This window comes from Primulina huaijiensis, chromosome 2 (assembly GCF_012295235.1).
Source record: "Primulina huaijiensis isolate GDHJ02 chromosome 2, ASM1229523v2, whole genome shotgun sequence".
NCBI classification, from domain to species: Eukaryota; Viridiplantae; Streptophyta; class Magnoliopsida; order Lamiales; family Gesneriaceae; genus Primulina; species Primulina huaijiensis.
Window position 1 is genome coordinate 27,757,177 of NC_133307.1, and position 12,515 is coordinate 27,769,691.

A 12,515-nucleotide genomic window follows, 5' to 3' on the forward strand; every position below is an offset into this window, starting at 1 on the left:
GGGTCAGTTGTGGTGAAACGAAGCTTATGATTGATTCAGCATACAATTTTCCAAATATACTACACATTGTGAAATAAACATCATGTATTAATAAAAACTGGATCGTCAAACAAATTGAAATCATTACTTACATGGAATATATGTGTAAATCATATCATAAGCCAACGACACCTAATACCTATGCTGAATTGAACTGTCCAAAAACTTCTTATTCCTAGTAATTTACTGGTTGAAATCATCAAGTGCTAAACTAGTCTGCTTATCTCTTCTATTTCTCATATGTGAGGCCTCCCTTTACCATAATGTGAAGATATTTGTTAATTCATTTTGGCCAAAACTACCATATATTTAGCATATACTAGGCCGCAGATATATGAAAAAGAAAGCACTTTTTACAAGTATATAATTGCATGCAAGGAAAATTTAACTACACCGTGAGCAAAGAAAGGCTTGAGCTTGCCATATTCTATAGAACCTTAGCACCGCAAATACCCTAAGCTCCTTTCTTTTTTGCACAAAGGAAGTTGTTCGTACAAATGCTTCAATGTGTTGAGGCAGATCTATTTCATCACATGCGAAATAACTCATTAAAAGAATAACCGAGCCAGTTCTTGCTGTGTATACAACAAAAAATCAGCATATAAATGAATTGCTTTATAGGTATGCGAAGCATCCAAGTAGATTAGCCATTGAAGCTTTATGGTAGATCTCCTGCATCTATCGAGATCATGGAAATGAGAAAACTACTACTTTGTCATGAATGAACTTTTACAGCTGCAGCCTCCCACTGCACTTGGATTTTTTGATACCTGAATATAAAGAAATTCATCATGGGGTTGGCTAAATCTGGCTACTCGTAGCTATAAACAAAATTTTCAATGCATTCAACTTCCATTTCAATACTTAATAAATGAATTATTCACGAGGAAAACAGAAAAAGTTTAAAAGATGCGGTAAAACTCGAAGTTTCAAGAGGACTGCAAGAAGTTATAGGTTGACGGAAGCGTATGATGTAGATCCTCATTAATCCAGGACCTTTGATTGGTACTCTTACAATATCTCGATCATGAACCAAATACATCACGGTAACATGAGTATTACAAGAACACCCACAACGATTCCACAATACAATAACCCTTTTTGTGAATGTAGATATCAAACCATTTCAAGTCGGATACCTAATAAATATCAATCCCTAACAGAAAAAAATTCATTCAAATTAATGAATATCTTATCTTGTCATGTGATCGGGTCAAAGCCCACATAGGCGACTTAGTACATCATACGTAAAGCTGTAAAGACAACCAAGTTAAAATTGATTGCAAATTTCTTCAAGTTTCTGTCACGGTAAAAGAAACGGAAGTGTGACTTATTCCAACATGAACACTAAAAGGAATGAGACCTCAGATTTATACTAATTAATAGTCTCATGCTTACATAACCATTCCAACGTAAATTTTACCACTAATACACTTCTAACAACATGAAATTACAAGGTTGCCACGATACTAGTGATATTGGAACCTAATTGGTTTACCCATACCACGAAGATAAACCAAGATGTAGACTCAAGGAGACTGCAATCATCAATATTTCAGATATTTTCTTTCAGCAATACAGTCTGAATAGGAGACTTCTTACACTACCATCGGTGACTTTTTGTTCATCTTGTGAATGAGTAGTATCCAGGACCCATAAGCACTAAATTTTTGGCCCATTTTATTCGACCTCTATAAGTAAGTTTGAGGTCATATAAGAATAACATCTAACATACTGAAAGGAAACAGGCTCAGCAAAAAGGCACAACCAAGAATGTTAATCCTGATAATCCTTAAAAAAAGGAAAAAAGAATGTCAATCATGCTGATGTAAGATGACTATGCGCGATCTTCATGGCCGTTGAATGTTATTTCTTCTGTTATCCAAAGGAATGGATATATTTAACCGCTCGGGCATGTAACAGCAAAAAAACTGATACTTTTTGCAGGATAACGATGGATGAACGGATACAGCTGACGGAGCTATAATTAAATAAAGTTAAGGCCCCAGTCACATTGAACGGACCTGAAAAGCAGAACGGATCAGCTCCTCTGCAAAATCAACAGTTGCACCCTTAACAAATCCGTGGGAAATCTTGTCAATAACCACTTTAACTCCATCCTGCTCAAAAACCCTGCAAAAATTCAGAATTGAAAGACATATTTTCTTAGAGGAACTACACCAAATATCATCAGAATATCTAATTTACTCAAACATATTTAATGTAGAACGACAACAAAACTACCCATCACATGATCCTGGAGAGCAAATTGCACCTGTCATCACCACTGATTGTGTCGTCAAGTGAAAATTTATACTGGAAACCAGAGCAACCTCCAGCTTCTATGCTCAAGCGCAACAACTTCTCATGGCCCTCATCAGCTTGCAACTCTTTCATTCTCTACACAACATTAGCACATGAGTTGGACTTTCATCCAACACAAAGATTGTCCAAAACTTGCTCAAGAACGTGAATTATACACACAAAAGCATGTCCTGACAAATCTATGCATAAAAGTACAATAAAAGCATGATGAAAATGAAAAAAAAAACATTCGTATATTACTCCATCACGGCATCACCTTAACCTGAAAATAAGAGTCTTAAAGCATCAATCTCTCAATCAAATCAATCTCTCTTCTCAATCCCAAAGCTCATGACAAACCAATATCTTAAATTTCCACACCTCAATCAATTCAATCCGCATCGAGAATGCAAATCAAATAATGATATACCCGTCAAACCCAGACGCATAAGAAAACACAAACAATGGCGAAAATTCATCCGTCCTGTAAAAACAAAAGGCTAACGGAAGAGTACCCGAACACAGCTGTCTGTCAAATGAAGGTCATCAGGAGATTCCGATGGAGATTCTGGAGACAAAGTCCGAGATTCTCGGAGGGCGGTCGATGAGCTAAGAAGCCGATAATTCCGACGAAGCCGAGCCGAGACGTAGGGTGAGAGCCGAGAAATCAGCGAACGCGGCGTGGTTGCCATAGCTCTATCTTCCTGCGATTATACTACCTACGCATCAATCAATTGAAGAAACGGGGACTGAAGAATATATTATGTTCGGCTGGCGTCTGCTGAACACACCTTCGATTGACCCGTTTAACCGACCCTTTCCAAGAATTGGGCTTATTAATGGGGTTGACTAGATACTATTATTCATTTATTAACTTCTATTATGTGCAAAACTCGCTAATGACAGGCATGTCGATTAAATATAAATCAAATAGATATATATATTATATAATATTTTTTATGACATAATTTAAAAAAATATATTTTTACATAAAAATAAGATTTTAATAAACGTAAAACACGACGAAACAGCATCAAGTTTTAAACTTTACAAAATTAAATGAGTTTAGAATGAGATTAAGTGTGAAAATATTTTAAAATTTTATTATAATTTTAATTATATTAAGTTGATAAATAGATTAAATAACATAGAAACTTACAAATGTCAAAAATAAATGCATACATTTTCAAGTTATAAAAAATAAAAAATCTCAAAATCACAAATTACGTGGATTAAAACGTTTATATTAAGTCAAGTGTCCTCTTTTAATTGCAAAGAAATGTATAGATTAAATATTTGTTTATTAAAATAAAATTTAATAGTTAACATCTGTTTAAAAATAAAAATAACTTAAATTTTATTATAAAAATTGGGTTTTTTTTCCCTCATATTTTCATGTTTTTTACTCGATTAATATGATCAACTAAAAAGTTGATTGTTTTTTTCAAGCTGTTTCCTTACCATTTGCGCTTAAGTCATGTTTTTTCACGCTTTTTAGAACAACGATAAAAATCAATATTTTTCACTTGAATCATACATAAATAGTTTCGACATAAAACTTAATATTTTTATTCAAATCAACAAATATCATACAATATATATCCTAAATATAACTAATAAAAATGATAATTTTGAAATCAAATCAATACTATGTAACTTAAAAATTAATACTTGTCACAAATTGGGTCAAGTTCGGTCAAGTTGTTGGGTTGAATCGAGTTGGATCAAAGGTATACGTGAGATGATTTCACATGACTTAGTGTTAAGAATAAATATTCAACTAATGCAGTGACATCTTATCTTATCTTTTTATCAGTACAATATAATTCAATTTATGTATAAGCACAATATAATTTAATTTCCTGAAAATTATAGGTTTAATTTTGTCCCCTACGGAACTACGTCAGGGCTTGGCTATTGAGCAAACCTTCGATTAAACCGAGATCGAACCAAATTATTTTGAAAATTAGGTTAATTTAATTTGGTAATTCGATTAAATCAGTTGGATTGTAATTATTGTTATAAAAAAATTGGTTAACTGAATTAATCGATTTATTTTAAAATAAATTTCAATATTTCTGTAGGTTCTATAGATTTGTAAGATTAATTAATATGAGCATTTTACCCAACTAAGCATTTCTTATGATAGAAAGCACCGATTAACTCACTCGTTCACTTGGCCATTGAATCAAGAAAATCGAAGAAATCCAACGGCGACGGGTGAGAGAGCATCGATCTCTTCTCCTTCAGTTGGGCCAACTTTTGAATCAAAGAAATCCAACTGCGACGAATGAGAAAGGTAATCTGATAAGAGAGCAAAGAATAAGGCTAGCAGGAAAGGGAAGATAGCAAGAGAGAGGAACGACTCGTCCAGGCATTGCTTTTGTTATCTTTTTGTGGGCAAGTCACTAAGATCTTGTTATGTCATTAATATTTCGATAATACGATACGAGAGCATTACATATTTTTCCTACTCCCATCGCCTGATGGCTCGATCTGCCTCCAAGGCACTCGACTCTTCTTGTAGATCTCTCCTCATTCCCTCTATTCAGCTGAATTCTCAAAGTTTTCATCGGTCAAACTTCTAAGTGTAATCAACTTAGCAATGATGCATCGGACATATAACATGTACTAACTGTATTATACTATATTATAAAGATTTTGGCCCTAATACTAACTAATTTAGCCCTACCAATTTCTTTTCACAAAACACCTTTCCTCATTATACCTAGAATTTTGTAAGAGAACGAAATACAGCAAAATTCAAACTCAAACCTTTACNATATACAAAATTTAATCTACCTGCACACATCGTATCAAGAATTACTTGTAATAATATTGATTGTTAGCATGTAACAATTTGCGACTATATTTGAACTAGCTCCAACAATAACTAATAATTAATATTGGAAATCCGGATCACCCACTTACCTAATAAGAAAATTATCATGTTCAAAGGAGGTATAAGGGAGAATGGGTCAATTTAATGATTTTGCTATTAAATATATAAAAGGTGAAATTAGCCCTTAATTTTTATTATTTGGCAAGTAAATTGTTACATCATGATTGAAATTATTATACCGTATAAATTTATGCAGCAGGAAATATAGCATAGAAGCAGAGGATTTATTCCGAATCTGATAAAATTTACATTTTAAATGAATTCAGGCAAGGTGACACTATATATTAGAAACTGAATCAAGCGTTATTTGTTAATGTTTTGAATTTGAAGAGATAAAAGACTTAAAACTTGGGATTGTAGGACAAAGAAGGGGTTCATTTCTGCCACGGAGTTGACACGAAACCTGGTTTGATCGCGCTGTTTGGTGTTGATGGAATTCTTCCTGCTCCCAGAAAGGTTTGTTTTTGTGCTAACATGATTTTTTAGGATTTCTTGCCATGAAACGTTCAATTGGTGGGAAGAATAATTCTGCCATTCAAGTAAACGAGTTTTTTGAAAATAAATAATAATACATTTTCATGGATAGAGTCGTGTAAGATATTTATATGTCTCATAAAATTGACTTGTAAGACGATCTAAAAAGAGTTTTTGTTTTTGTTTTTCTTTATAGAAAAAACACATATAGTCGGGCCTTTGAGGGTTGTAGCAATTTCTTGTTTCAGGTAGCAACCACGAAATTTGTGTTCCACTTGCGTGTTATAAATATAAGAATCTGACTTCTTACAAATTCCACATTCACAAGCTTGCCATAAATGAAACAATAACATGAAAGCTGATCTCCAAAAGGCCTTTGACTCGGTGTGATGGAATTTTTCGTGGTTACTTCCAGCAAATTTCGTGGTTACTACCTAAAAAACACGAGCGAGTCTATACTACACTAGAAGTAGATCTCTCGGTTTTTGTTTGGTATTAGATGATCGATCATCTCACTTGGAAACAAAAAATGTAGAGTCTATCAATACTATTTTATTTTACTGTGAGATGGTTGATCGCTTATCTTATACAAACACACCAGAAGTTCTACTCCCTTTGTAGCAGGATTAGCCCAGAAAGCACTAGTGTATATATATTTAAAAAATTGGTATTAAATAGTTTTTGTGTGAAAAACATAGATATTACATTAAAATTAAAAAATTTAAAAATAACTTTTTTATTCTAATTATTTATGTTATGGGTGATAAAATATTATCGTTTAAAAATTCAAAATATAGATAAAATAAAGAAATATTTTAGGGTAAATAGCTTTTTGAGTCTACTAATTTATTTAATTTTGGGTTTTGGTCATTAAGTTATCGATGTTTGATTTGATACACTAACTTTTAATTTTCATCTATTTTTAGTCTAATTGCTGACATGACACGGGAAAATGTTAATGTAACGCCGGAAAATGCTGATATGACAATGAAAAAAACTGAAGTGACATCGAAAACTGCTGACTTATCAGATGTCACGTTAGCAATTTGAACAAAATAACCGAAAATTAAAAATATGTGTATCAAAAACAAGCATTGAAAACTTGATGGACGGTGGACAACGATTGGGTACTCCCAAACGAAGTAAGTGGGATAGTTTGACTACTAAATTTAAACATCATTTGAGTATAGATTTAAAATATTTGTCTACTATTTATCATCAGTTACACATTATCGGACACATGTTAGTACTCTCAAATTAAGTGGTGTACTTTGGCTATTGAATTTAAACACTAATTGAGTACAATTTTAAAGTAACTACAAATTATTTTTTTTAAAAAAATAATTATTCAAATAGAAATTGGGTACTCATTCCAAGTAAGATTTGATATTTGGACATTAAATTCAAACATCATTCTTATATAAATCTAGTCAGAAAACGCAAAATCAATCGATCTCAATTGAAATAGTTTGAGATCTAATTATTGATGCATAAGAACATTTGTGTTGATTATCAATAGTCATATTCTATTTGTTTATATTTGGATATGCTAACTTATCATATATTAAATTACTATTAATTCAAAAATCAAGGGTAATAGATACTTCAAACAAATAATTTATGTGTAATTATACCCAATTATGGTTGAATTACCAAATTATAATAACATAATATACACTATACGTAATTTATAATACCCAAAATGTTCCTTCTTCAACAATTACTCTAGTTAATGATAAGTTACAAAATAATTAAACACTAAAATAACCAAAATAACCCTACTCTAAAATTTATTCTAATTGGCTGTAAACAATCCTACAAAAAATCATGCACCTTAAAAGTTTTAAAATTTAATATAATTTTAAAAGAGTTACATAACTCTAAAAATATGATAATATAAGAATATATATATATATTGAGTGAATATGGCCGTCAGTTATCATTTCGAATATTTATAGGGAAATTTAGGTTTTATGCAAAGAAAAAATAATGAAAAAGGAACATTATTATTGCCAATTGTGCTAGACATGCATGCTAAATCTACATCCTTATCTTGAGGAAGTGCAAGAATATTTTGAGAACTTTTCTATCATCAAAATTTAGCACTTTCTCCATTATCAAATTGTGGTACCAATGCACATGGGTAGTCAAAACTCAAACATCAATATTGGTTTATCAAAATAAAACTCTCTCAAATGCTCATTTCCGAGTTCGAATTTGACACGAGTGGTTTTGAACTTATATAATAATATAGGAAACACAAAAACTTTTGTGAGACGGTCTCACGAGTCAATTTCGTGAGACATATCTTCTATTTTGGTCACCCATGAAAAAGTATTATTTTTTGCGCCAAAAGTATTACTTATAATTGTAAATATGAGCATGGTTGACATGTCTCACAGATAAAGATCCGTGATACCGTCTCACAAAATACCTACTAAATAGGAAAAATGACTTTTTAAATCCATTAACTTTTCCTTTATTGGTTTAGTCACCTAATTTTTTAAAGGTTAGTTTTGGTGCACCAATTTTGATTTTTTTTTCTTTCAGTCCTATTTAGCCGAAGTGCTGAAGTGAAACCGAAAAATATGGACATGTCACTGAAAATGTTGACATGACATAAAAAAAATAATGACATTATATTATCATAAATTGATAACTTTTGCGATGTCACGTAAAAAAATAACCAAAAATTAAAAGTCAGTGTATCAAAACAAATTTTGAAAAGTTAATGGACTAAAACTCAAAATTAGATAAGTTGTGGACCAAAAAAATTTATTTTTCCTAATTGTATATAACACTAGCAGATTCATGATAGTCGAGCTACTCGGACTCAAATTAAGTTCGATGAAATTGGAGCTCGAGTCAAACTCTAACCGATCATATGCATGCTTGCCGACTTGACTCGATCGCTTTTACTACATGAGGTCATTTTCGTGGCCCTCTGTCTGAATGGTGATAAAAGTACCTCATGATCAGTTTTCCCTTTTAACCAGAGCCGTTTCATATGGATGGTGGGGTGCAGAAACATCGATCAACGGATATATTTTATTCATGTCAATTTCTACTTTCCACTGGCTATTTCTTCGTTTCGATTGGAATATGGAGAAAACGAAAATTTTGTTTTTAATTTTACCAAGGATTTGATCACTCATGCAACGTCAGCTAAGTGGTCCCCGACCTGGGATTCTTACCTCTTCTTCTTCTTGCCCCTTCAGGAAGGGTAATAGGCTCTCTCACGGTAGAGTACATGCAAGGTCGTATCTGACATTTCATACGTCTGAAACGGATTCCAAAAAAATAGGTCTTCTTGAAACTCTGAAATTACTTCTAATTTGTAGCATTTTTACATAATTTTCTTGGCTTCTCGGAAGTTTAAAATCAAATTTTGTAAACGGAATTCAAAATAATATGTATGAAAATCAATATTTGATATTGAAAACTCATCTCCTGATCTATGCACCGACACGTTGTCATCACAGCAACATCGCATCTTATCATCTTCTTCAACCTATTATTATTATTTGGTACAACCTGTAATTTAAAAAGTGCCAAAAGAGCTAGAATTTACAAATTAAAACTAATTTTTTTAAATCTAAAATTATTTATAGGTGTTAATAGAGGAAAGTTATCAAGAATAATGATTATACATGTAATTGTTTTTCTCCACATGCAGTATTTTTCAATGTTATTATTTACATGATGTAATATTACACATGATTGCTAATGCTTTATTCTCATCTTTTGCAAGTGGAAGAATATAACATATTGACCACTGTCACATTATCATTTTTTTTGTGGTACCAATATGTAAAAGCAGGAAAATAAAAAAATAAAAAATAAAAAAAAGAAAAAGATAAGCCATTATCGTCCATTCCTATATTCCATTGTTTCTTGATGTGTTTCGAGATGGTCGGTAAGAGTTTCAGATATACACATAAAGAGAACTAAAATTTATTTTACCTTACATCTCGAAACACACGGTAAGAGTTTCAGATATACACATAAAGAGAACTAAAATTTATTTTACCTTACATCTAAAAAAAATGTTACATTATAATAAAAAAAATATTATATTACATCAGGTGAGTTATGATCTGTGTATTATAATAATTGGATCATATATATATATATATATATGCATGTATTTCACAGAGAATATTATCATAATATCTCAATCAAACATCGATTTGTAAGAATTATTTGAACTGTTTTATAAGAAGCTATAATGGACTTCTCTACTTTGCAATTCAATATGGCGATGAGGGCTGCAAAATAGTTCCTAGTGGAGTCTATTGTGCATAATAGTGCTTGCTAGCTAGAGACCTAGGCACGAGGGTATGATAGAATGATCTTGGAGTCAATCACCAGCAAGAATATCAAGAAATAAGTGATATACAGGACAAAATATTAAATTCTTGGTCTACATGTCAAAATGTTATATGCATCACGACACCTTTTTATCTTATAAGAGTCACCTCTAGATTCCACGAGCTAGTGGATTTGTAAGTTAAGTCACAAAGAAAACATCATGCTCTGTGGAAGCATATCTCACTTGAATTAAAACTTAAATAAGAAAAAACTAAAATAAACTTATTAATTTATCCTTATTACACTACAACAAAAATGACTTTTCGCAGCGCGCAAATCCTCTTCCTCGAATTCTTTTTCTGACTTATCTAGAGAGGGTAGTGTAAGGTGTGAGAGATATGCTCGTTACTCAGTAAGCGACGGCCGTTCAAACATATACATATATATATATATATATAACAAATACATATGATATTCGAAAAGCATCATATCATGCATAACATATTTTTTATAACATATACAATAAGCTTAAACATAAGCATAACATTGGCATAAATACTGATATTTATCTAATTTCTAGGGTTTACTAATGTCAGTCTCTAATTTTTATTTCTCTAAGGGTGCGATGTCATATAACGGTCACAATCCCACTGTTTAAGGGCCATAAATTTATCGTATGTTATGATTCTCATTCATATCTAGTTGAATCCTCACAGTACCAAAATTTTGGATATCGCATCACAAGAAGGGGAAGAAAAATAATAATGCTCGACCAAAACTTTCAAAAACGAATTGAAACAATTCATCTACAAATTATTTTAAGCATAAGCCCACTTACCTCAAACTTGATTAAAAAAAAACATGTAGATGGATGGCTTGGTTCGAAATCCTTGAAGAACCACTGCATGTATTCGGACAATGTCTAGGCAGCACTTTGATACTTGGTAGAAGTTTGACTCGAACATTTGATAGCACTTGGGTAGAGAATTTCGAAAACATTGAGGGAAATTTAGGTATGATTTTCGAGAATCAGGGCTTGGTTTTTTAATGAGGTGGGGCGAAAATCTTATCATAACTATGTTGATATTTTTTTTATAATTTTGAGATAATTCTTCCACAATTTCGAGATGTTTCTTCCAAACATATTACCTTGCCAATTTCAAAAACTTGATCCCCAAGTTTATATAATTTTCGAAATTTACATTGGACTGGATGATTGAATGTAGACAGCTTTCTTGTATAGGTTCATGACATACATAGACTACATTGAATTTATTACCTTCCTTGTTGGGCAAAAGTTAACTTTCATGTATTATTTTCTTCCAAATTTGATTGATGCTCTAGCTCTAAATTCGAAATCCTTGAATATATTGCACTGAATTTTATAAATGTGTTATTTAAGACTTTCGAATTTTATTATTACTTACAATAATACCAAAATTTCAAAAATATAATCTTATACATATCTATAATTAAATAAATAATTGCATATCTAAAAATCATGGTTTTCACATTAGTAAATGGACTCGTATTGGGAAGAATGATGCAGTTGACGCCAAGATACCAAGGAAGAAATAATCTGGATGGGCAAGAGTGGCGTAGATTACCAAGCACTCCAGGAGTAGCTAGAAGGCAAAAACTTGTGTGAGACGGTATCACGGGTGGTATTTTGTGAGACGGATATCTTATTTGGGTCATCCATGAAAAAATATTACTTTTTATGCTAAGAATATTATTTTTTATTGAGAATATCAGTAGGATTGACCCGTCTCACAGATAAAGAAAGGTTGAGACCGTCTCACAAGAGACCTACTCTGAAAAGTAAGGAATCATGTATCACATAATATTCTCTTTGCTTTGATTTCTCAGCGTGGAGAGATCTTTATTATAAAAAAGAGAGCTCACAGCCTTATTTTGCATTATCAAAGTACGACATAATATTTCATTAATCCGAAATAGTGTTTTAGTAAAGATTGCCCCAAAGCTTTCGTGTCAGCCGAGCATGGTTTAATCGGCAACTAATTTATGAGTCAATTCGAGTTAATCATTTTCTTATATCAATTATGGATTAAGAGTAATTGCTAGTGAAGCTAATTTCATAAAGTTGTGTAAAATGTGTGTTAAATTTATTTATAAATGAAGTGTAAATAACAAAAAATATAATGCACATATCAATTCGATCGAGAGATGAGAGAGAGAAGATGTTCATCTAGTATAATATATATTTGACAGCATACTGTGTAATTTTCAAATGGGATCGTGTAATATTTCCAATTAATTTCCATGTGAGGTTGCTTGCCATTATCATTTGATGCCCACCTTTGAATTTGGTATTGAAGGGTCACTGTTACTAATAAATAGTGCTATTGTTTGGACCGCATCTTGATTTTTTTTTTTTTTTGAAAGAAATTAAAAATTCGATGATTTTTTTTTTTCCCAATTTTTAATGGAATAATTATTGAGAGCTCGTTAAATTAATTTTTAT

General features: G+C 31.7%; 1 protein-coding gene and 1 long non-coding RNA gene across 2 annotated transcripts; one reads left to right on the top strand and one right to left on the bottom strand.

The window, feature by feature from the left end:
• Positions 1-440: 440 nt before the first annotated feature.
• LOC140971244 (iron-sulfur assembly protein IscA-like 2, mitochondrial) lies at positions 441-3,176 on the bottom strand. Its single transcript, XM_073433394.1, has 4 exons — positions 2,859-3,176; positions 2,315-2,439; positions 2,064-2,172; positions 441-809 (listed from the first exon to the last, which is right to left on the bottom strand). Exons 1-4 carry the CDS (start codon positions 3,033-3,035, stop codon positions 747-749), a joined length of 474 nt encoding a protein of 157 aa, XP_073289495.1. The 5' UTR covers positions 3,036-3,176; the 3' UTR covers positions 441-746.
• Positions 3,177-4,263: 1,087 nt separating this feature from the next.
• LOC140961085 (uncharacterized) lies at positions 4,264-9,083 on the top strand. The gene is made up of 3 exons (XR_012172284.1): positions 4,264-4,717; positions 5,606-5,701; positions 8,716-9,083. It is a non-coding gene; the product is annotated as an uncharacterized lncRNA (long non-coding RNA).
• The last annotated feature ends 3,432 nt before the right edge of the window (positions 9,084-12,515 follow it).